At 45.5% G+C, this 26,510-nt stretch overlaps 1 protein-coding gene across 14 annotated transcripts in view; it reads right to left on the bottom strand.

Annotated features, from left to right (window-relative positions):
* LOC115095801 overlaps positions 1 to 26,510 on the bottom strand; it is a 124,407-nt gene that overhangs the window by 55,184 nt on the left and 42,713 nt on the right. For 6 of the 14 annotated variants that reach the window (XM_029610061.1, XM_029610042.1, XM_029610035.1 and 3 more), the window contains exon 3: positions 13,965 to 16,850. In XM_029610061.1, the coding sequence (XP_029465921.1) occupies positions 15,856 to 16,850 (995 nt within the window). In that variant the 3' untranslated portion in view covers positions 13,965 to 15,855. Of the gene's footprint in view, positions 1 to 3,027; positions 3,154 to 3,412; positions 3,552 to 4,528; positions 4,635 to 7,711; positions 7,899 to 13,846; positions 16,851 to 25,610; positions 25,769 to 26,510 lie in introns of those variants that run through there. The other 8 variants (XM_029610071.1, XM_029609991.1, XM_029609983.1 and 5 more) reach the window with 3 other exon arrangements.

Here is a 26,510-nt window from a genome sequence, read left to right as displayed (position 1 = left end):
GACCATGGAGCAAGGCAGAAACTGGAGGCACAAGAACAAGCATGAACAAGGAGCACGGGAGCTTGGCAGGAAGAAGGATCACAGGAACTGTGGAACAACTAGCACTGCAATAGCAGAGGACCTGTTACAAGGAGATGTCGGCTGGTGCTTAAATCCCTCGCTGGGGTGATGTCATTCAGGAATGCAACAATGAAATGTCCTGCCATAGTGTCTAAATTACAGATGTGCGCGTGCCTCAAGGCCCTTGCTGCATCGGTGCGAGTGAAAGATGAGTAAAGCTGGTTGCAGTGTGGCTGCTGCGATGGCCCATTGTTTCAATTGGTTTTCATAGGCTAAAGCAGATAGTGTAGATTAAGAGGTGGGTTTTCTTTGTTTTTTTGTTTGACTTGTTATTATTATGGTTATTAAGAGATCTTCAGTCCTCCAAACAGCTCTTTTTTCCTCTTCTCTGCTGAATACTACCAAATTGTCCTGCACAAGACTCTTAAGTTTTTAGCTGCTATGCACCAAAAACGTGGAAGACACTACATTAACCCTGCACCTGGAGCCATGATACCTTACATTCAGGCGCGGCCTTTCACCCAGGCCTTCCAGCCTAGCTACCTGAACTCCCAACAAGGGTCTGTGTTATACATAACAGGGACATAAGTAGATCTAAGCTTTTTACAAATGGGTCTCATGCCGGATCCAAATGCTACCCTAATTTTCATATTTAGATTGACTATAAGCTGTTCAAGTGCCTCTGTTCATTTAAATTTATTGTAATTTGCCTGGAAACCAACTTTGGGAAAATGTAGAACATCAAAGATCCATAAATAAGTAAATAGATAAATAAGTTGTTTATTCCTGCCATGCATTGACTGTGATTATGTTTTAGAGCAGATATTTTATTATGTTGAATTCTATACATCGTTTTGTCAGTTCTGTGTTGAATTTTGTACATTGCTTCAGGCCTTCGATTGTGATCAGGGATGCAATTCATAAATATTTTCAATAGATTAATAAATAAATGAAAATGCTTGTGGTGCTAGCACAGTAGTGAAATTGGCAAAGTGAGTGGCCATGGTGGTAGAGAGAAGGACTTTGCATGCCATATTGTAGCATGCATGTTATGGGTTACTGACCTGTGTCATAACTGTACTAACTCCCAGGAATCAAAAAGCCACAATCCTCCCTATGGAAGGGCAGCAGTGCAAATATTACAATGGGCCCTAGCACCTCAATACACCTCCTATTGCAAGGTGCAGAAAGGAAAACAAAACAAGCTGGACTGCTAGCGAAGCCTACATAGAAACTGCACACCTTCAGAACCTCTTACCTTGGTCACACACACACAGAACTCAGACAGAACCACCCCAAATACAGCTTAGAGAGACCACAAACTAGACAAAGAAACAGGCAGAGAAAAACAATTAAACTGGAAACCCAAAGAACTCAGACTGTGCCTGCTGTAGAACACTGGAGAAAGAAGAGAAACATATTCTCTCCTGTACTGTGCAAAACAGAAAGACAGAAGAGATGCACATTTCCAAAAGCTGGCAGAAAAAATAAAGACCACACAAAAATTAAGGGTTAACAAAACAAAAAAAAAATCTAAGAAATGTGTTTTATATATTTTCTTTTTAATATCCAGAGTAATGTACTATCAAGTATTTTCTTGACTTGTTCTATGTAAACATATTAAAATAAAGAGTTAAAAAACATATATACACACCTATACATATACACACACACATACGTGAGATCCATATTCAAATGCCATTTAGATGGAAAATGTAAGTTATCCATCTAAATGGCTTACCCGGCTATATTCAGCCCCTATCCGATTAGAATATAGCCAAATAAGTCAGGGGCATTCCGGGGAGGAGCGGAATTAGCACCTTACCTTATGAGGCCAACTTTGGTCAGGCTGTAGAACTGTCCTAAAGTTAGCCGGATATATTCAGTGGCGTGGCTGCGCTGCTGAATATACACCACTAGTTTGCTAGTTATGTATAACCGGCTAACTAAGGTAACACAACCAATGAATATGGACCATAGATATATATAACTGTTGTAAACTATGTAAATATGTATTTAAACCAATAATCAAACAATTTTACATGAAGCAACGATGAGTTTCTGCTGTGAAGAACCCCAACAAGGATATATATATACACATACACATTCACACACACACACACATATACGTACAACAGTTATATATATGGGCCCATATTCAGCAGTTGTGTTAGGTTTTATATATATACACACACATACATATACCCACATACACACAAAGATAATACTTTATTGGACTCACTTATTGCATTTCTTGACTAGTTTGAGACCTAATATTTTCTTCTTCAAGTCAGAATTCAAACATGGCAGGCAAACTACCTCACAAAAGAATGAGCAGAAAAACCTCAGTATAATCCTGGGGGAAACTGGAGAAACAGCAACTCCAGCAGCAAAGAATGTGGTATCCCGCCATCAGGCCAGAAAGGTAATCTGACCAGGGAGAATACTGACCATCACCAGAACCTGAGAACGGTCTTTGGTATTTCTCTTTTGTGCTTTCTAATTAATTTCCTTTTAGCACTTAATGCATTACTTGGCAACACAGGCAAGCATTTGCCACGCCAATAAGATTTCATGAATCTTGATACTGACGCGATGAAGGGTGCACAGCTCTTGAAAGCTTGTCACAAATGTATTAAGTTAGTACAGCAAACAGGTCCCACCCACAACTTGTTTGTTGACCTTTTATTTCTTGAATCTTGACAGGAAGAGAGACAAACAGAAAGAGAAAAAGAAGAGTGAGAAAGGGACAGAGACAGGCAGTGATAAGAGAGGTGCATACAGGCAGTGACAGAGTGAGAGAGACAGCGCTCTGCATGTTTATCACATTTAAGGCCTGATTTACCAGGCTTTCTCCCATTCTGTGTCTATGGGAGAAGGTGAATCAGGCTCTAAAAGCAGAGAACCCCAGCCTCAGCATCCAGCACATCACCCCAAAGCATTCTGTGTCCAGTGTGGTGGCCCTACCTTTCGGTTGCCCTGGCGCAGGGTCCTGAGCTGCTGCTGGAGAGAGGTCAGCTGCTCCACCATGGCATGGCTCTCATCCCGGACAAAGTCAAACTCCGTGCGCAGCCTCACCAGCTGCTCTGCCCGCTGCCATGGCAAAACCGCCCAAAGAGAAAAGCAAAGAGAACACATGAGGAATGCAGGAGGCCTGGGGTGCATTAGGAAAACCCAAGGGAGTGGGGAACTAATGAGGAGGAGTAGGGTAGGCCTCAACTACATTTCCACTACAGATTACTGCTTCCAATACACCATTACAGGCTTAAGCCTCAGAGGGAATAGTACAGGCAGGTAGGAGGAATAGGAGGCCTTCAAACTCATCCCACAGCCCCACTCGCCCTCTCTTTACCTTGTTACCCGTATTTTGTCCCTCTTCTTCTGCCTCCTTGAGTGCTGTTGATTCCGGGACCTGTGAGGCTTCTAGGGGCATCTCTGTTACTTCTTTCTGGTGCTCCCCATCCCAGTGAGTTCCTCTTTCCGGCAGACACCTTTTCAGAAAAGATGTTGATGGTTAGGCACATAAACAATTCTGTGAATCCGCATTATAAGCTGCTTCGACTATGGTATCCCAGAATTGTATTTTTTGTGGTGCTCCGAAAGGATAAATCATAAGATCTGTGTTGGTGGCAGAAGTAGGATTGTAAATCTGTCTGTCTAGGTTTTTTCCATAACTCCCTGCAATGCCGAAAAGGGTCCAAAGACCTAGGTTAGGGATGGACCCGAGTATGTTTAGAACAGTGAGCTGAGAATCGGGAAGACAGGGCTTGAATCCCACTGCTGCTCCTTGTGATCTTGTTTTATTTTAAGAATGTACAGCAGAGTAGTTTATGAACTCTACATCACCATAAGCCTAATTATAACTCTATCTATAATAAATTTTAATCGTGAAAAGTACCTTTGGTACACTCGGTCAGGACCTACTTCTCTAAACAATTGATTATCTTTAATGATATATTGTAACTGAACCTTTGACGGTACCTGTTAGAATGTACTATAGTACGCTTTTACCTACATTAATTATGTGCCTACATGTAAACCGTTGCGATGGTATATAACTTAGCGACGGTATAGAAAATAATTTAAATAAATAAAAAATAAATACATAAATTTTTTGAGTATTATGTATTTTATTTGTTTTAATTTGTTTTACTTGTTTTAAATTTGTATACATTGTTTATTTTGTTGTAAACCGCTCTGGCCAGATCTGGTATCTGTTGAGTAGTAATATAAGAAATGAGAAATAAATAAATAAGTTCAAACTTAGGGCTTGATTTATTAAGGTTCTGCTCCCATTCTGTGTCTATGAGAAAAATGCTTAGTGAATGGAGCCCTTAGGTTGTAAACTCTCTGGGGGATAGGGAAATACCCACAAGTACCTGCATGTAATCCGCTTTCAAGTGCCTGAAAAGGCGGAACATAAATCAGAAAAATAATAAATAAATGGAGGGAACGGGAAGCTCCGCACCTCTTTTGCTCAGAAAGAAGCAGGAGAAGCTCGTTTTTTTCCCGACGGAGGGTCTCCCGTGTAGCGTGGAGGCTCCCGATCTCCTGCCGCAGGCGCTCGACCTCTACTACACAAAGACAGAGAACGAGACAGACAAGAAGAGGTAGACAGAGAGAGAGAGACACGCACACAAAGTGAAGGGGGTGGGGTAACAGGTTTCCCATTAATGTCACATTACGAGAAGCAGTGACAGGTAACGCATCACTTCTGTAGGCTGTGCAACAAGGAACTCCTGACAGATTCTGCTTGCTTGTGCCTCAAGTGAAGATCACTGGAAATTTGTGGGCATGTGTGGAACCTCAAGCGACACACACACACACACACACACCCCTGCTCTAGGGCAGGTGTAACTTTGTGCTTGTGGATTTACACGCATACTTTCCAAAATCCTAAGAATCCACGGATATCCCAATCCCGCCCCAACTCCACTCCACCAGAACTCCTACGTAGTAATGTCTATAAAAGTACACGAAAATCATGTTCTACTTGTATTTTTGCAGTCATGCCCGCCAGGGCTAATTTTTTTTATTTTATCCATATCTTTATTCAATTTTTTGCAAACTCAACGGAAATCATACAATCCCCATATCAGAACCCCCCCCCAAAGAAAAACAAAAACATAGTCAATCCCATTGCCTCTGTCTGAATGTGGGAATGTCACTACAGCCCCCCCCCCCCACCCCCCCGCTCAATACAAACTGATCGTTTAATGAATTTCTCCAAATCAATCTAAGTAAAAATAAAAGAAAAAAAGGAAGCACCTCACACACAGTGAGTATCTTGATGATTGGGGTTCCTGGATAGGGCTATTTTTAAAGAGGGTTTTTGATGAGTGTAAGTGCCTTTGAAAAGCACCCCGAGAGAGAGAGAGAACGCTTAGTCCCTATGGTAACAGGGATCACTCTGTGCAAACTGGCTTTAAACAGACACACATTCCTGTCTGACTTGGAGCAGGCAAACGCAGGCTCCGGGACCTGATGTGCTGAGGTGGTTATCTCTTAGGCACCACTGGGATTCTGCTGCCGACAGGTTGTCTGCCGTGACGGCGGGCTGCATGGAGCGTCTGCTGAGCAAGATGTGTGAAATGTACAGCACAAAAACACAAACTTCAAAGGCTTTACAGGCGATTTTCAGAGAGTTATGTTTAAGAAAAAATGAAATGCGCAGATATCTAATAACAGTTTGGCAAAATGAAAGATCAGAATATGTGTGTTTACCCTTAACATAAGACTTGGGGGAGAGCTTCTCGGTGTGGCAGTTGCTACCCTAATGGGGGTAACTTGCATGAAGCGGCAATTGCTGCCCTTGACAGAGGGCTTTGGGGGTGGACTGCATGGAGTGGCAGCTGCCACCACATGCAGTTTGCAGGGCAAACTAGATGGAGCCTTTGATCTTCTTCTTGCTAGCTGTTACTATGCCAGGGTTTGTGTTGGGTTCTAATCCCGGGCTCTGTTACTGCATCGCAGTCTGTGACGTCAGAGGAGTCTCTTTAGCTCCCAGTGCCTCAACTCTAATCCCCGGCTTTGCCGCTGGCTCTTTGTGTGGGCCTGCTGGAAAGGTGCTAATATGGAGCAAGACTGGATGGGGGCTAAGCCTTCGGAACCAAAGGTGGTTGCATGGTGCGGAGGGGCTCTGGCTACGGATGCATGCAAAGGAGGGGGGAAAGGTATAAGATCATAAGGGGTCAGAAGACCAAAAACCACGGCCTTAGCAGCGAGTGGCCAGGGAGTCCTTCCTTACTGGGTCATCGAGCGGAGCTGCACGACTGGGATAGGAGTGAGGTTTTCCTTTCGGGGGCACGGCATGGGAACAGCATTCATCTCCTCATAAGGAAGCAGCGCTCAGAGGCAGCCGTAACCCCAGCACCCAGGCAGTGTGTTTACAGTACGAGATGTGACTCAGGGTTTGGAAGCACTTCCAACATTCCTCAGGAACGGCTGGGGCTAATTTACAACTGGGGGGGGGGGGGGGGGGAAAGAGCCTTGCAACACTTCATCTTTCTTCTCACCTTTTCCCTTTTAGTTCAGTTTTTCTTCTTTTTGTCAAATCCTTTTAGAAAGGTATTTAAACTGTGATGGCTGACAATGGCCTTGCTCATTTAGAGACATAGCCCTGGAAAAACATGCTGGCTCTTTGCAGGCTGCGATGCCTCTCACTGGGCTGACACAAGAATTATTCGAAGATGTTGCAGAGCGTGAACATTAGGGACCACATGAGTCCCATCTTTAGGCATGGCTGCAAAGTTCAAGGGAAAAAGTATAGACATACACACACACACACACACACTCTGTCCCATACCCAGAAACACACTGACACGCTCAGAAACGGTCATTTGTAGGCATACAAACTCATTCTCACACGAACACACTGATGCACATGGCAGCCATAATTGTGTGCCCTTAGCCCCTATTCAGTCACATATGTGAAACACATTGATCACGCCTGTCTTGGATTTGCAGGGTATAAAAATTTGTAAATAAACAAGACGCTTTCAAGCACACACATGGGTGATCACACACACACACACACACACACACACACACACACACACACACACACAGTCTGTCAGAGTAGATGAGGATCCTATTACAAAAGAACACTTTAATCTGATCCTGAAATAATGCAGAGATATTCCAGATCCATGCTGCAAGGAATGAAGAGCTTCCCGGGCAATTACTACTGACATTCTCAAACGCAAAGCCAGACATCAGGACAGATGTGCAGGCCTGAGAGATTATTCACAGTAAAAGGGAGACGTGTTCACTATAAAAGGAGAACTCTTATTATAACAGGGAACACGCCTTCCCCCTATACAAGGAAAGTGGATTTGTCGTAACAGGATGCTGGCAGCTGTGCAGGTGACGTGCTAAAAATAAAGCAGTTAATTAAAAGAAGGGGAAAAGAAAAAGTAAGAATTTTAACTGCTCGCTGGGCTCCTCTCCTGCTTTCACTCATCACAGAAGACAGGGCTGGCAGGGGCCCTGGGTGGTTTTATCCAAAATCATAGAAATACAGGCATGGAAAGGACCTTAAGGAGTCATCCACAGCTCCATTCTGGGGTTTCAGATGAATGGGCTTAGGGGCATTAGCTTGTACAGCGAGCACAGGAAAGAGAGACCATGGCTCGGCTTCCAGCAGCCATACCTTGTAACTCTGATGCCCTACGCTCACTGGCCATGGCTTTCTCCATAGCATCAGTCAGCTGGTCCTGGAGGTCCGCCTCTCGCTCTCCATTTCTCAGAGGTTCAGGCTTCTCTGCGGCAGTGCAGCATTTCTGGGTCACACCCCCTGGTGCTGCCTCCAGCTTCTCTCTTTCAACAGCATGTCTTTCCTATAGGGCCAGATGAAAATACAAAAGTAAGAACGATAATTAGTATTCACTTGATGTTAACAGATCATCAAAACCCAAACAGAAACCATGCCTTAGAAGGGATCCGAAAGCAGAAACGTCAGCACTGTACAGCAACCCATGTGTCTCTCAAGTGCAGCTAGGGTTGCCTTCAGATGAAAATACAAAAGAATGATAAAGGAAAATTGGTTCTTACCCACTAATTTTCGTTCCTGTAGTTCCAAGGATCAGTCCAGACCGCTGGGTTGTGTCTCCCTTCCAGCAGATGGAGTCAGAGAAAAAAGTGAAAGGCACCCCCTCTTATACTGGTGTGCCACTTGCAATCCTTCAGTATAAACCATACCATAGCAGAATGAAAGATATCACAACCTTAACATAAGAACCAATGGCTATTTCAATCCACTCAATGAAAAAATTGTGTAACTTCTGGAACTTATGACATGGAGGAAGTACTTCCATAGGTAACGTGAATGTTGTCCATTTGAGAAGATTCTGCAGTAAGAAAACGACACTGAACGGACTCTCCAGATTCCATGGGCGGGCGTCTGGACTGATCCTTGGTACTTCAGGAATGAAAATTAGCATGTAAGAACCAATTTTCCTTTCCCTGTACGTACCAGGATCAGTCCAGACTGCTAGGATGTACCCAAGCTGCCATAAATGGGATGGGACTGGAGAGTGCCGCTCGAAGAACACTGCTGCCGAAGCAGTCGACCTCTGGATCCTGGACATCCAAACGGTAATGCTTAGCAAAAGTGTGTAACGACTTCCAGGTAGCCACTCTGCAAATCTCCTGCGGCGAAACAAATTGACTCTCCGCCCAAGACGCCGCCTGAGATCTGATTGAATGCGCTTTCAAACCGTCCAGTATGGCGATATGGCTTCTTTCAACCATCGGGCAATAGTGGCCTTGGATGCCTTCTGCCCTTTCTTAGGACCACTCCATTGGTTTCGATTGTGTGACCATCGAAATCCAATGCTTTTCGATGGTCACACAATCGAAAAGCATTGGTTACCTCCAAATAGTGAAGCAGAATGCATCGCACATCTAACTTGTGCAAATCGCGAGCCTGAGGAGAATCACGATCCAAATCTGTGAACGCAGGCAACTCCACAGTCTGATTCAAGTGAAACCCTGAGACAACCTTCAGCAGGAAGGAGGGCACCGTCCTGAATGAGAAGCCTGAGTCCGAAATTCAAAGAAACGGTTCCCGACAGGAAAACGCTTGAAGCTCCGATATCTGTCTCGCCGACGTGATAGCCACCAGGAAAATCGCCTTGAGAGTCAGGTCTTTCAAGGTGGCCCGTTTGAGAGGCTCGAAGGGAAGACCGCACAAGCCACGAAGAACCAGGTCCTGTCTGACCGGAGGATTCAAATGTTTGGTGCCCTTCAAAAACTGTGACACATCCAGATGCATTGCAAGGGAAACACCGTCAATCTTTCCCCACAAACATCCAAGGGCCACCACCTGTACTTGAAGAGAACTGCACGCCAGACCTTTCTTCAGACCCTCCTGCAAAAACTCCAGAATATGAATAATAGAGGAGTGCCACGGGGACACACTCAACCCACTACACCAGGTATCAAAATCCTTCCAAACTCGAACACAGGCAAGTGAAGTGGACTTCTTGCGTGCCTGCAGAAGGGTGGAAATAACCGAATCAGGATAGCCTTTCTTCCTCAACTGCTACCTCTCATAAGCCAGGCCACTAGACAAAATCGATCCACTCGATTGAAAAATACTGGACCTTGTCGAAGAAGATTCGGTAGATGATGGAGTCGAAGCGGACCATCGGCCGCCAGATTGATCAGATCCGCAAACCACGGCCTCCGTGGCCACTCCGGCGCCACGAGGATAACCGGCCCTGAGTGTACCTCTATGCGCCATAAGACCTTGCCCACCAAAGACCAGGGAGGAAACACGTAAAGCAGGATGTCGCGAGGCCATTGAAGGACTAGCGCATCCACCCCTTCCAACCTGTGTTCCCTTTGGCGACTGAAAAACCCCGCCGCTTTTGCATTTCTCTGAGTTGCCATCAAGTCCAGGCGAGGCACGCCCCACCGACAAATCAGGAGGCGCATTGCTTCCTCGGACAACTCCCAGTCTCCGGGATCTAGGCGCTGACGACTGAGAAAATCTGCCTGAACGTTGTTGACTCCGGCTATGTGTGAAGCTGCCAGGCGTACGAGATGGAGCTCTGCCCAAACCATTAGATGGTCAGTCTCTGTGGCCACTGGATGACATCTGGTCCCTCCTTGACAACTGATGTAAGCCACCACTGTCGCATTGGTCGGACAACACTCGTACCGATCGACGGCGTACCAAGGGAAGAAAGCTGCGCAACACCAGACGTACCATTCTGGTTTCCAAGCGATTGATGGACCATTTCGCCTGTTGCCCCATCCAGGTCCCTTGTGCAGCCTGGGCTTGACAAACTGCGCCCCAAACCGGAGAGGCTGGCGTCCGTCGTTACTATCACCCATTGAGGCTCCTCCAGGTCCACCCCGCACTGTAAGTGGGTCAGAATCAAACACCACTGGAAACTGGACCTGGCAGGTTCCAAGAGTGGCAATCGGAGCTGGAAATCTTCTGACTTTGGATCCCAACGAGAAAGTAGCACCCGTTGCAAAGGTCTCATATGGGCAAAGGCCCAAGGGACTAACTCCAGAGTAGACACCATAGAACCAAGTACCTGCAAGTAATCCCATACTCGGGGTAACGGTAGCGACAACAGCTGGTGAATCTGCACCACCAACTTGGTGGCACGCTTCTGCGTAAGAAAAACTTTGCCTACCTAGCTCCTATGTTCAGAACCTGGGATGAGACTCTTGGCGTGATTGACAATCCACCCGAGAGATTGCAGCTGGCACAACACTGACTGAACCGCCACCTTGCAAAGCTCCTCCGACTTCGCACAGATCAGCCAATCGTCCAGATATGGATGAACCAAGATCCCCTCCTTCCGGAGAGTTGCCACCACAACCACCATTATCTTGGGGAATACTCGGGGAGCTGTCGCCAACCCAAACGGCAGGGCCTGAAACTGATAATGTTCGCCCAAAATCATGAACCTGAGGTACCGGCAATACTGCTCGTTGATCCCCACGTGAAGGTAGGCCTCTGTCAGGTCTAAAGAAGCCAAATATTTGCCCGAGTGGACGGCTGCAATTACCGAGCAGAGAGTCTCCATGCGAAAAAGAGGCACCCGGAGCGCCTTGTTCACCTTCTTGAGGTCCAAGATTGCGCGGAAGGAACCCTCCGTCTTGGGGACCACGAAATATATGGAATATCTGCCGGTTCCGAGTTCCTCCGGTGGGACCGGGACAATGGTTTCCAGGGCTTTCAACCGCTCCAGCATCTGACTTACCGCTGCCCACTTTGCGTGGGACCCGCAGGGCGACATCAACAACAGATCTCGCAATGGATAAGCAAAATCCAATGCGTAACCGTGCTCAATGATGCTTAGCACCCACTGGTCCGACGTAATCTTGACCCATTCCTCGAGAAATAGAGAAAGACGGCCGCCTATCACTGGAATTGAGGAGTGGGCCAGCACACCTTCATTGTGTGGACTTGCCCCTGGAAGATCCCTGAGGACCCCCGTCGCGGGGAGGCCTGCTACCATGATTGAAGCCGTTGCATGAGGCTACTGTACACCGTCGCCCGAACGCACAAGGCTGAGATCTCAGAGATGTGCTTGAGAAGAACCTCCAGCTTCCGATCCTGAAGGTCCTTAAGAGCGGCTGCCCCCGCCACCGGGATGGTCGTCCGCTTGGTGATAGCCGAGATGGCCGCATCCACTTTGGGAAACCTAAGGACTGCCAAGGACTCGTCCGGCAATGGATAGAGTTTTTCCATAGCTCACCCCACTCTAAGGCTAGCCTCGGGAGTCTCCCATTCCCGGGTCACGAGTTGTAGCAACGTCGGGTGAAACGGAAAAGCCTTAGGGGGAACCTTATGCCCCGAGAGAACATGGTCCCCTTTGGTCACCTCGATGCTTGGTTGCGGCACCTCAACATCCAACTCCTCCAGAACCAGGGGAATCAAATGGTCCAGCTCTTCCTTCAGAAACAACCTAAGGACCCTCGGATCATCTCCCTCTACTGGGACGGACCCATCAATGTCCCCGTCTACATCCCCCAGGAGGCGGCCCTGCGACTCAGGGTCCAGTGGATTTGGAGCTGGAGCCCCCGAGGAGTTAGCAGCCGCACTGTCTGACTGCCCCCTAGAGGGGTCCAACCCCCCCCCCGATGGCCTGGACACCTTTGCTGGCGGAGGTGCCACCTCCTGCAATTCAGCCTCCGCTTCTAAAAAAGCTTTGTGCATCAAAAGCACAAATTTTGAAGAAAAAGGCGGGGAGGGGCCGCATCGGGAGGAGAGGCCGGCCCTAAGGGGCTCAGAGTCGGCCGGCCGTAAGGGGCTCAGAGTCGGCGGTGAAAGCAGTGGAGGGATTTCCCCTTCCCCTGCACCCAGCTCGTCTTCTCCCCCTCGTGGGGAAGGCAAAATAGCCACCGTTCCCGTGCTCGATGGGGACGGCACAGCCAGAGTCCAGCGAGAGTGCAAACTCTTGCCCGCCCCCCGAGATTGCGCTGACCCGGTCCCCTGGGCGATCCCCGATGATCCTTCACCCCCAGGGAGACATCCGACGCAGAGACCATCGCGGGAGAGACGCAGCACCGGCTCCCCGCAAGCGGAACAAGAGAAATCCCACGGCGTGGCACGAAGTAAGAATAAACAGCTGAGTAAAAATCTGGCGATCGAAAGCCCCTCCGGAGCCCCTGGTACCTGCGTGCAAGGTTTCTGAAGCAGAAGTATTTATTTTCTTTTTTCTAAACACCGTCAACCAGGGGAAAAAAAAGGAAAGTGTCCCTGCGACCAGGCAGAGCACTACAGGAGGCACCCGAGGAATTAGAACATCTCAGGGATGCGAGGGAGAGGGACCGGCCCACAGGTGAATCTTCCTATTTACCAGCCGACTGGGCTCCGGGAATTCGGCTGTCGGGGTGTCCCACCCCAGCCGAGCCTCTACCAAGAAGTCTTGGGAGGCTTCCACTGCTCAACCTCCAGGAAAAAAATGGTTATGTCTATATATATATATATATATATATATATATATATATATATATATATATATATATATATATATATATATATATATTTATTTATTTATTTATTTTTTTTTTTTTTTTTTTTTTTTTTTTTAACTAGCTTGATGTAGCCAAAGGTAAAACCCTCTGAGAAAAACAAGCTGTCTCATAAATTTAGATAACCCCCCCCCCTTTTTTTTTATATGACCAGGACCCCAGGTTCTGTCACCCTCATCTGCTAGAGTCAGAGAAAATACTGAAGGATCACAGGTGGCACACCAGTGTAAGAGGAGGTGCCTTTCAGTTTGTTCTCTGACTCCATCTGCTGGAAGGGAGACACAACCCAGCGGTCTGGACTGATCCTGGTACGTACAGGGAATTAGTATTCACTTGATGTAACAGATCATCAAAACCCAAACAGAAACCATGCCTTAGAAGGGATCCAAAAGCAGAAACGTCAGCAATGTACAGCAGCCCATCTGTCTCTCAAGTGCAGCTAGGGTTGCCCAGGAGAAGCTGAGTCAGGCTTTTTTCTCCCATTGTACACCTGGAGCTGCAGTTCTCTAAGAAAAGCATAGACCTCATCTCAAGGAATGCAATGGGCCAAACCTAGCACTGGCCCAGTCTATCCATGATGAGCCAGGACATTTTTTACCTTTCTTTTTCTTCTTCCGCTATTTCAGCGGGGGGGGGGGGGGGGGCTGTTGTCAATCTGTAGGCCTAGTTGCAGGATATCCATAACAAATAACCACAAGGTAAGCAGTGGCTATAGTTTAAAGTTAATTCACTTATGTCTGCTAGAGTTTGCTATCTGAGATCTTGAGTTGTCAATACCTCTTACCTTCAAGGTTTTATAGGTTGTTACTGATGCTGCTGAAGCTGCAATTTCCAGCATAAGCTGTTGATCTTCAGCCTCCAGTGATCTCTTAGAGGCACCTTTTGATGTCAAGTCATTGCGTGCCTGCTCCTCTTGTGGAATATTGTGATCTCTTTCTGCTGAATAAGGGGTTTCCAGGTTATGGACTTTAAAAAGGTTAGTTGGTTCCATAATCCCTGCAGGGAATTTACTATCGAGGAATTCTGTCCTTTCATCGAGTTCTGACATCTGGTTCTTCCAGTTTCCAGAGGTAGATGTCTCAGTTTCTGTAAAAGTTGTAGTTGGTACCCCAAAATACTTTTTGACTTCTTCACCAAATATAGTGATCTCAATGTTTGTGTCTTTTCTTCTATCTTGGCTGATCCTATTTGTACTTTGGCCAGGACAGATGTTATGCTGATTCTCAAAGGTCACCTCAGATTCTCCAGAGCTTTCAGACTCTAATTTCCTGATAGAATGAATCAGAAAGCTACTTCCCCTTACCGACTCTTCCACCAGTGGCACTTGTTTCTCTTCTTTTAGAAAAAAGTTGGTATTTTTAAGTTTGTCTAATCCTCCTTTAATCGGTGTCAACTTGTAAGACCTCTCTTCCAAGCTATAGTTTGGACTAGTTTCCTATAATTTCAGAAGCATCAACCATTACATGTTGCTTGTATCTATATCTAGTATGACAATCTAGGTCACCAATAATCTCATCTGCTTCCACGTCTTCTGCATCTTTGTGCATATTCTCAAACTCTTCTGCACAGGGTTTCATTTCTTCTATAGATTTGCCCAATAGTTGTTCTGTTGATTGTCCTTGCCACAGAGATTCCTGAATGACTTCATCCAAACCTTCTCTAGCTATATCAGTTGCTCTAGTTTTAAAACTTAACTCTACAGGGTCAACCCAGCTCATTTCATGGTACTCTACCTCACTGAACCTGCTTTTTCCATCTGGGTCTTGTTCCAACAGTGCCACATCTTTAAAATCAACTTCATGGGATGTGTCTAGTGCTTGCTCATTCTCATCCACTGGCTCAGGTTCCTCTAGTACTATGTCTAAGACAGGAGCAATCTTTTTTGAAGCAACAAATGCTTCAAAATGCTCCTTTTGCTCATTAATGTGTAGATCATCAAATCCAGGCTCTTCTTCTTGTTCTTCTTTGATGACAACAAGTTGCTGCTTGAGTAGGTGCATCTCAAGGAGATGTAGGACTTCTGGGTCCAATTTGTCAGTAACATCATGACGCTGCATCTCTTCATCTGAATCGTCCTTGCTGTCTTGGTCATCTGAGCACTTGGTTGGACTATATGTCTGCAAATGGCTGTCATCGCTTTCTTCCTTACTTACTTCACTGTCATATTCTTCTTCCACAGGGTACTCTTCCAGTTCATGGGAACTGCTTGCACCACGAAACTGCAGCTCCTGTTGCAACAGGTCTGACAGCCATAGCTGCCTGTTTGATTCTATGTTTAAACTGCCCTCTCTTTCTGAGCTTTCTTGCTGTTCTTCATCTCTATCCTGATGGAAACTTCTTTCAGAATCACAAGTCTTTGCAAGGTGCTGTTCTGGCGTTGTCTTGCCAACATCTGATCCCTGACAAAATGTAGTTTCCTCTGGTGCCAAATTACTTGTCCCTGTTAAGCAGACCTCTTGCATTTCCTTATCTGGCATCTTGTCAAACTCTATACATGCTTCCTCTTCCTTTGCAAAAAGGCCTCCATGCTTCATTTGGATGTGGTCTCTTTGTTTTACATATATAATAGGCTTTTTGTCTTGTTCTTCCAAATTATGAGATGGCACTTCTCCAGAAAAGTCATAGTGTATCGCTGGATTTGCAGACATAATAGATGATGTGGAATTCTGGTTGAATTCTTGCTCTGGATGGAGATCCATGTGATCACCCTGCCCAAAATTAGTCTTAATGATGCAGTCATTCTCATAAACAAAACTCTTGATTCCCAAATTGCTAACAGTTATTTTTTCTGCCTCACCTTTGCAGGAAAAGCTCTTCAGTGACTAGATCCATCTTGTGATATTCTTGAAGATTGTCATTCATATCTTGTTCCAGTGTCTGAGCTGTAGGTGCCTGTAACTCACTGCTCAGTGCTAGCTTGAATATGTGGTCCCTTGAGTCTGATGAATGCACCTCACTTTCTGAAGTTTGGTTGGAGGGCAACCTGCTTTCCATGCATTTGTCTGTAGTTGCTTTGGTACATTCTTGTTCATTTAGGATTTCAGGTTTATCTAAAATCATAAGGGTCTTATCTACATCATCCTCATTATTAGCAGCATTCAAAATTTCCTTTTCATGTCCCTCTTGGTCACTATCTGAACTGTTGACTAGTTTTCTACCTGCGCTCAACTTTTGCTTTGACAAGTGCATCTCCAAGAGCTGCTGGATATCTGGTTCCAAAGTGTCTCTCTCTCCATTTGAGTCCATATCACTCTGTTCGCTTTGTGAACTCAACCCTTTCTCATATTCTTTAAAGTCTGCACTCCCCATCACAGCTTCTTGCTCCTGATTAGCATCTCTTACATCATCCAGAGGTTCTGGCTTCCCATTTCCTGTTTGATCTCTTGGACATAGGGACTCTTCAGTTTCTGAGGCATCCTCTATTTCCACATCATTCTCAACTGTTGCAGATTCTCCATGATTTACACTGTATGGTGCACTCATCTTGACATCAAGCCGTTGTACCACATCCGTCATCAGGTCATCCTCTGGAGTCAACAGCAGCTCTTCACCTTGAAAGCCTTCTCCTTCAAATGGCTCCTGGTTATTGTTGACGCGGTCCATGGACTCCGCCTGCTGCCAAAAATCTGAATCTGTGGAGCCCCACTCCTCTGTGCTACCAAGCCACGGGAAGCCCAGCCTGTTACCACCGGGACCTTCCATCTGGTTCAATATGACAGATGGTCCATCAGCCTGGTCCCCACCTGTGGTGGCTTCTTCCTCTTTTGTAGAGCAAACCAGAGGATTATCTGAAATGACAGGAGCCAATGAAAGATATTAAAAACTATACTACATAGTTTAGTATATTAGACTATTTGCAGGATGCGTCTTTTATTGGTCCAAAGTAAGAATTATCCAAAGCTGCTGCTGCTTCCATGAGCTTTTCAGTTGCACACAGATCTCCTCTTCAGATGAAGATCAGTAGTGCTAGCAGAGCTCTGAATTTTGTAAGCTCAACAATAGCTTTGCTTTTTTATAAATTTGTATTGACAAATTCATATATAGCCACAACAGCAAGAAACAAATGTTAACATGTTTTCTATGAGGGTCATTTTCAAATGTATTTCCACAAGAACAGTGCTTTATCTGTTTGAGACTGTTTTTCAAGATTTGCAGACTTTTGTCATTCTCTACCCCCGATGATGTTATTTTGAATATATATATGGAGATTTGTTTTCACTTTGTTGAAGATTCTTTTGATCTCCAGTTCCATCCCTCCCGATGCAGCCAGTGCGAAACACAGCCCGTGTCGGGGGACCTACAATGCTGTAACAGTAAATGTCCTGCCTTCTTTACAGGTCGATACAGTAAGGCCGCGGTAGAAACAGTGCGGCAGTGTCAGGCGCACCCTTCCTCCCCGCACGCACAGTCCTCTAGACCTAGTGCCTGATACTCTCTTCTAATCGCATGCAAATGTATGCCGAGGCTGTGAAGCGTTAGGGAAGGGTTATGCCCGCGCAACCCATTTTACTGTATAGGCGCTTAATACAGCGCCTATACAGTAACCTGGGTGCGCTGGTACCTGTCATTTCAAATGTCATTTCAAATGTCATTTGAAATGACAGGCACCGGGAGGAGGGAGGCGGGAGGCGGCGAAGCGACTTACTTCCTGCCTTTGGTTTTTTTGCTTTGCCGCTGTGTCTCACCTCCTCCCGGAGCAGGGCACGAAAGCAGTCTTGCTCCGGGAGGAGGTGAGACACAGCGGCAAGCAAAAAAAAACCAAAGGAAAAAAAAAAACTTTTCTGAGCCATCAGCAGCGGCAGCGGGATCCGGGGGGGGGGGGGGTGGGGGTGGGTACGTGTTCGATCGGGCGAATAGGCAGGTAGGCGACAGCGGCGGCGGCGCAGCAAAAAAAACCAAAGCGACAAAAGTAACTTACTTTTCCGCGGCAGCAGGGCAGGGGCAGCGGCCGCGGGATCGGGGGGGGGGGGGGGTAGGCGGCGTGTTCGATCTGAGCCATCAGTAGCTCCCCCGACGAAGATGGCCGCCTGCACGGGGGAAAGCGTGCAATTGGCTGCTGAAGACGTGACGTCACGACGTTTGGCGTCACGGGGTGTGACGTCACGGGGTGTGACGTCATGTCCTCAGCGGCCAATTGCACGCTTTCCCCCGTGCAGGCGGCCATCTTTTTGTCTTCGTCGGGGGAGCTACTGATGGCGACTGATGGCTCAGAAAAGGGTTTTTTTTTTCCCACCTACCCGCCCGCCCGATCGAACACGCCGCCCACCCCCCCCCCCCCGATCCCGCTGCCGCTGCCCCGGAAAAGTAAGTTAATTTTGTCGCTTTGGTTTTTTTTGCTGCGCCGCCACCGCTGTCGCCTACCTGCCTACTCGCCCGATCGAACACGTATCCACCCCCCCCCCGGATCCCGCCGCCGCTGCTGATGGCTCAGAAAAGGGGTTTTTTTTTTCACCTACCCGCCCGCCTGATCGAACACGCCGCCGCTACTGATGGCTCACTCCGCCGCTGTCGCCTACCTGCCTACTCGCCCGATCGAACACGTACCCCCTCCCCCCGATCCCGCCGCCGCTGCTGATGGCTCAGAAAAGTTTGGTTTTTTTTCCACCTACCCGCCCCCCGATCCCGCTGCCCCTGCCCCCTCGCTGCCTACCCTATGTTCTTTAAATTATGTGGATCAGTTACAGTGCAGATAAGTGTGGGATTGGGGAGAGGTCCCCCAGAAAATTAAAGAACCCCCCCAGTGTTTAAAAAATTATAACAGTTCTTAATAAAAGTAAAACCTCTCTTTTCCCGTTCCCTTTCCCGTGCGATTTTGGCACTACACTACACTAACACCTACTAGGGGGAGGCGGTAAACTAACACGTTAAGGCCGCGGCAAAACAGCATGTTACTGAGGAGATAGTATCAGCGCCCGTTACAGTATCGGTGGGGAATAGCTAATTCCTTCATTATACAGCTTTTTCGTTCATTTACATGCTGGGTGCGGAAAGGGTTATGTGTCTATTTTAGGAAGCGCTAAGGACGCGTGAAACTGGAGACTGTATCGCTGGATGGCCTTACTCGTCTGTATTGTGCGCTCCCAGCACGTTACAGACGGGGAATCTTTAACTGAACGTTACTGTATCGACCTGCTAATTTTTTAAGGCTTTGTCTGCTGGATAACCTATGTTAATCTAATAATAAACAACTTTGGCTATGCTAAGTACGGTTCTCGCGCCTGTAGATGCTATATGCATTTTGACGCACCCCTATCTTGGTGGATTTATCCTTTTGGTGTGTCCTTGTTCTCCACTTTGTTTGATGGTTCTCCCCATTATAATACTGCCCACCCAATATGTGGGTAAATTTACACACACATAGCCTTTGTGCGTATAAGTTTACCTGCAGCGAGAAGAAGCATTCCTGGGCTGGGGAAGGATTTGCACTATGTGCATACTTGTGCATTTTGAAGAGTTCAGTATGTGCGTAAACTTCCTCAAAAAGGTATCAGCGCAGAAAAAAGCAGGAGTAAATGTGTGTGGGTAATTTTAGTGAGGTCACTTTCAAAGGGAAAGTATGAACTTACTTTCTCTATCAAAATCTGTATAACTCATGGGCGTATTTTCATTTAAAATTATGCAGGCTATCACAAAATTAACCCCTCTAACATTACAATAAAAAGTAAAAAAAAAAAAAAAAGAAATGGAAACTTAAATACCTCATGTAATGTCCTAATCAAGCCCTCAGCTTTGAAAAAGGGAGTGGGGTGGGCAGTGAAGGAGGCACAAGTACAAAGGAAATGACAAAGTGATTTAGAATAAGTACTCATTGACGCACAAAGAAAAGAAATATTCTGATTCCCATTCTGGAATCTTCATCCTTGAAGGGAGACTGACACCGGCACAGAACACATTCTGAGCTGCTTCATCTATTTCCACTCAGCAGTAACCGAGCAAGAAAGTGAGAACCAAAACCCCTCCGGTACACATCGATACAGTGCTACTTTACTTTTCATATTCCTTCTCTATAGTTACTGTGCAGGCAGGTAGGGCAAGAGACCGGAAGAAAGGAAGCGTGCATTACAGAGTAATGAGTCATGGGAGGGAGGGGGTGGCAGTGCGTGCCAGCTGACTCGCCACAGCAGATGGGCACAGGTTGTGGGTGCTTGTTTAGGCACTGGCTCAGCTTCAGGCCCTCAGAGCCTCTCTGCAGCTACCGCTGATAACAATCCCCCCCACACACAAATATCCACAAAACCAGACCTTGTTCTCATTCCCAGGGTTTAAAAAAATATGTAAAAAATTAAAGTATGTAAAATTATATATATATAAATAAATATAAAATCTCACAAAGCAGCAGCTTAGAGCCAACAATCTTAGCCCCATGATGTGTACTTCTGGCAGGCAGCCTGCCCTTTTCTCCTGCAGTTTCATATGACGACCGGAACAAGAAAATTCAAGCTATTACACGCAGGACCGGCACATACATTTATCTCTTTGCTGCTTTTTAAAATTGTACTTCTCTCTCTCACTACTCAGCTTGCACATCCAGACTGGGTTCTTGTTTTTCACCCCCTACTGGAAAAGGATGCCAACCACCGCGCTCTTTCAGGTCAGGGAATGCACCACCCATGTTACACAGCACTGCACAGAATACTGCAGCCCAGAGCTTACACTTTTTGGACTCGATTTTCAAAGCCATTTACATGTATAAAGGGTGAATTTTAAAAGAGTTGCTTGCGTTAAAAGGCCCAAAGATGCAAATATATGGGCTGAGTACGAGCAACCTTTATTTTAAAACCGAATTTATCAGTGACTGTTTTTCCTAACCCATGGATGTTCCAAGGATTCAGGAACTGGACGCCTGTCAACTGAACGCCCGCTTCCTGCACCCGACCTCCTGCTTTTTAAAAAAGGTTTTTCAAGAGCTGTTCCTCCTACTTAATATCCCAACGATATTACGTAGGAGGTAGTACAGAAAAGCAATTTTTTCTGCTTTTCTGTACTAGTTTTAGAAGTGCTCAGCAATTAACGCTTGCTTTGGGCAGGTGTTAATTTCTGATCGCTAAAATGTGCGTCCTAGATGCACTTTTTTTTTTTTTTTGCATTGGGAGTAAATAGCTTATAGCCTCATTCATATGCATTTGCATGTGATGAGCGCTATTAGTTTCACTCCGCGTTGGACGCGTGTTGTAGAGGCGCTAATCACCTTATTGCACAAGGGTATTAGTTAATGCATATACGACCCGCGTCCAACTGCAGGTTATACAGTGCGCTCTGCTGAGTGCACTGTATTGCATCGGCCCCTAAGTGTCCCTTTAACCCTTCGATCATCTAATGGCCCTACCGACTCCCTCACAGGCTTTCTGCTTCGGATATATTTTTTAAAGTTTTTATTATTAGTTTTTGACTCTACAGCCAACTTCTTTTCAAATTCTCTCTTCTTCTGTCTTATCAATGTCTTGCATTTAACTTGCCAAGGCTTATGTTTTATCCTATTATCTTCTGATGGACCCTTCTTCCAATTTTTGAATGAAGATCTTTTGGCTAAAGTAGCCTCTTTCACCTCACCTTTTAACCATGCCGGTAATCTTTTTGCCTTCCTTCCATCTTTCTTAATGCGTGGAATACATCTGTACTGCACATCTAAGATGGTATTTTCTAACAATGTCCTTGCCTGTTGCACACTTTTTTTCTTTCTTTTCTTTTCTTTTTTTTTTTTTAACTATTTTCCTCATTTTATCAACGTTTCCCTTTTGAAAGTTTAGTGCTAGAGCTGTGGATTTAATTACTGTCCCCCTTCCAGACATTAATTCAAATTTGATCATATTATGGACATTATTGCCAAGCGGCCCCACCACGGTTACCTCTCTCACCAAATCTTATGCTCCACTGAGAATTAAATCTAAAATTTCTCTCTCTCTCGTCGGTTCCTGAACCAATTGCTCCATAAAACTGTCATTTATTCAACCGAGGAACTTTATCTCTCTAGCATGTCCTGGTGTTTCACTTACCCAATCAATATTTGGGTAAATGACATTTCTCATTATTACCGCATTACTAATTTGGTTAGCTTTCCTAATTTCTCTTAGCATTTCACTGTCCATCTCATCATTTTGTCCAGGTGGACGGTAGTATACTCCTATCACTATACTCTTCCCCAACACACAAGGGATTTCTACCCATAAAGATTCAATTGTGCATTTAGTCTCATGCAGGATCTTTATCCTGTGGACTCTATGCCATCCCAGACATAAAGCGCCACCCCGCCTCCAAGTTGCTCCTCTGTGTCATTGTGATATAATTTATACCCCAAATACAGCACTGTCCCATTGGTTATCCTTCTTCCACCATGTCTCTCAGATGCCAATTAAGTCTATGTCATCATTCACTGCTATACACTCTAACTCTCCCATCTTACTTCTTAGACTTGTGGCATTAGCATATAAACATTTTTAAAGTGTGTTTTTTGTTTGCATTTACATTCTGGTTTTCAGTTGACAGGGATAAATTGGAATCTTTTAGCTCAGGTGAGTTTTTAATTACACTGGGCAACAATGAAAGTGTTACTGACCTAAAAAGGTCCTACTCTGTAGTATCTTGATGTGCTGAACACGAATATGACCATGAAAAGTTTTTATTGGCTCTCGTTTTGAAGATATTTAATATAGTTCACTTTCTATGTTTAGTCATGTAAATTTATCCAGTAGGACTGTAAATAAGCCTAGAATGATGTAATATTGCATCATATTGCATAATACCATCATGCACACATCATCCAGAGTTTATTACATCATTTTCTGATGCAATGCAGTTCTACTGCCATGCTGCTGCTGAGTAAGCTGACGTCAGCAGTGTACTATATGAAGCCCAGTCAGAAAGAGTGAGCATTTGAAATATTCATGCTGGCTGACTACTGCTGGACACTCCGCAGAGATGCTCCCGAACAGGTGTACAAGAGACAAGCAAAGAAATCTAAGTCGTAGTCTATGACTTCATTTTTCAAACGGTATTACAATTCAAGATGTAATTATATTATTGCAAATTACAAAATAACTAGAGCCAATTTTGCATTTTCACAGTCACATTCGTGTTTAGCACATGGAAATGTATAAGAATCGACTAATTTCATTTCCGTAACATGACTTTTGTGAAAATTTGTTGCCCAGTGTTACAGACACTTGGACTACTTTTCTTATTAGTGGAACCTCTCTGTTTGGATTCCCTAACTCTAATGCTTCATTAGTATCCTTCGAAGATACCTCCCTCTGAACCATGTGCTTCTGAGTGTCTGTCGGCTTTCCCCCTTGTTCTAGTTTAAAAGCTGCTCTATCTCCTTTTTAACCCTGGTTAAGGTGTAACCCATCCCTTTGGAAAAAAAAGTCTCCCTTCCCCAAAAGGTTCCCCAGTTCCTTACAAATCTGAATCCCTCTTCCTTGCACCATCGTCTCATCCACGCATTGAGACTCCGGAGCTCTGCCTGCCGCTGGGGACCTGCGCGTGGAACTGGGAGCATTTCAGAGAATGCTACCCTGGAGGTTCTGGATTTAAGTTTTCTACCTAAGAACCTCCCTCCCACAGTTTCCTATGTCGTTGGTGCTCACATGTACCATGACAGCAGGCTCCTCCCCAGCACTAAAATCCTATCTAGGTGATAGTAGTGATAATGAACTCCATGTGGTGGCTTTGCACACCTCATCAATAGAAGTAGAGCCAAGGTGAGCTGTAAAAGTTGCCATTGCTCTTGCATTATCAGCTTTTAAGTTGTCTTCTAGGGATAGGCCTGCTTTGTCATAGCAAATTGATGTACATTCTGAGAACCTCTTTGCCACTGTATTTTCTGTAACAGCCAGTCCAGGTCTATCAGGGTCATAAGGGATGAAGAGTTGGGTGAATTTTCTAAAATCCTTGGTTCTATCTATGTAAAAGCAGAGTGCCCTTTTACAATCCAAAGTATGTAGGATTGCCTCAGCTCTCTGTGGGAAAGAATGCTGGAAGAACAATAGGCTGATTTATATGAAAATCAGAAACTATTTCTGGAAGAAATTTAGGGTGCGTTTGTAAAACTTCTCAGTTATTGAAGAATTTTGTGTACGGTGTGCAAGCCACTAATGCCCAAAGCTCACTGACTCTCCTGGCAGAAGTAACTATAGTAAGGAATACTACCTTTGATGTAAGATATTTGAGATTCCACATATCAAAGAGTTGAACGAGGACCACACTGAGATCCTAGGATGGTGGCTTTACAGGAGGCTTTAGGTGAAGTAAGCCTTTCCGTAAAATGGGGAGAAACTGGCTGTCCCTCCTCAGCTATTGTGCTAAGAAGAACTCTGACAATTTGTTTTTAAGTTGCATTCAGATAGAGCACATAATCTGGCAATTCTGATACACAATAAGAGATGGGGCTTAAGCCCCATTTGGGTATACAAATAGTAAACCACCTCCCTTTGAATGAATAGGAGCTTCTAGTAGATTGGGTTGGTTTTTTTTTAGGGGGGGGTTAAATGCCAGGAGCACCTGAGAAACACTGTCAGAACAGTCAAATGAAGAGACTACTGTCCCTTCGATATCCAAGATGGTTAGTGCTATAAAAGGGATGCTTGGATAGAGCAAAGTGCCTTGGTTCTCTGAAACCAGGGTTGGAATAGGCTTCAGACTAGCTCCGTTATGGATAGATTTATTTATTTATTTAAGTATTTTTATATAGCGGGGCACGTTTGGAACATCACCTTGGTTTACATATAACATAACGCAGCTACGGGCTTTACAGAAAACACAGGGGATAACAGCAAACTGCGAACCACGTAATAATAGTGTGAAATTCATGCGGGGGAGGAAGGAAACATGTCGAAGCAACAGGCTTTACAAAAACAAGGAGAAACAGCAAACAGATTAACTCTGCTTGAATAGCATGTATTTCAGGAGGGGGAGGATGAAAATAGTCATTTACATTTAGTGCTATACATTCGTTCGTGCGGGAGCTATGAAATGAGAGAGATGTGTACAGGTGGAGAACCTTATGGGGGGGGAGGTTAGATAAGTTCAGGAGGATACTTGCCTAGTGGTGGGGAATACAATCAGATGGGATTACAGTAAGGGAAATCGGGGTGTGATTTTTAGCAGAGGGTTAAGGATTTGTCTGCATGGTGGAAGATCGGCATGGAGGGTACTACAGAGTGTTAAAGGGTAATCAGCATGGTGTTAAGGGGTTAGGCTGCATGAAATTTGAACTGCATGGATAGGTAAATTTAGGGGAGATAGGGGGATTTCGAGGGAGAGTATTCAAAAGAGGGAGAGAAGGAGGTATATTAAGGGGGGTAGTGGATGAGAAGGTTCAGGTGAATGCCTGTTTAAAGAGCCAGGTCTTGAGGTTTTGTTTGAATTTCTTTGGACACAATTCCTGGCGAAGACTGGGGGGCATGCTGTTCCAAAGAGCAGATGAATGCCAGGTTAGGAGGATATTCGACACAGATATTCATCTTCAGGTTTACTCGGGTACAAGATACAAGGCTCAATTCCAGGACACATGGACTCAAATAAGGTTACTTAGCTTGATTATAGAGCTTCACCTCTGGGATCCTGAGCCCAGCTCTCAGCCATCAAGAAGACAGGAATTACAGGGAGTAAGAGCTGGAGTAGAACCAGATCTGGAACTTCTCTGTAGGCTGGAAACGGAAATCAGCAGGCAAGAAGCAGGACTGGAACAGGAGCTAGAAGCAATCTGCAACTGAAACCCAAGAACTAGAGTCAGTAAACATGTCACCAGCAGAAGCAGCTGAAAAAAAAAGGCTAGAACTAGTAGAAACTGCTTGATAGATCCGAAAAACTCTATTGACATGAAAGATTAGAACTAAATTCCTAAAGGGAAAAACCTTCAAGCTTCTGCGTGTAGAGCAGATATGGACAGCTCTGGTCCTCAAGACCCACAAACAGGTCTGGTTTTCAGGATATCCAAAATGAATATGCATGAGATAGATTTTCTTGCACAGCCTCCATTGTATGCAACTCTATCCCATGCACATTCATCATGCACATCCTGAAAACCAGGCCTGTTTGTGGCTCTTGAGGACCAGGGATGGCCACCCTGGTCCTCAAGAGCCACTAGCAGAGTCCAATAGCAAGAGGGCGATGCGAACAACTTCCAGCTTCTCAGCAACCCCTTGGAAGCGTGACCTTGGTTGCTATTTGAAGCAGTCTTCTCTGCTGCTTCCTTGCTTCAGTATTCTGGCAGGCCTAGAGGTCGGGACTCCCGTCCTGTTCTTTGGGGCTGACCTCAGTTCAAGTCCTGTCAGGGGTCTGGCCCTGAAAGTGAAGGGGAAACCATACCTTTCTGGGCCAGGCAAGAGCTAGGATCATGGTTCCCTGATCCTCTTCCCATTTGGAGGAGTAGCCTAGTGGTTAGAGCAGCAAGGGAAGCCAATCCTGCTGACTCACCCTGTGAGCTTGGGCAAGTCACTTCACCCGCCATT

This window comes from Rhinatrema bivittatum, chromosome 1 (assembly GCF_901001135.1).
Source record: "Rhinatrema bivittatum chromosome 1, aRhiBiv1.1, whole genome shotgun sequence".
NCBI classification, from domain to species: domain Eukaryota; kingdom Metazoa; phylum Chordata; class Amphibia; order Gymnophiona; family Rhinatrematidae; genus Rhinatrema; species Rhinatrema bivittatum.
Note: the sequence above shows the minus strand (reverse complement) of the source record. Positions and strands in the feature narration are given on the sequence as shown.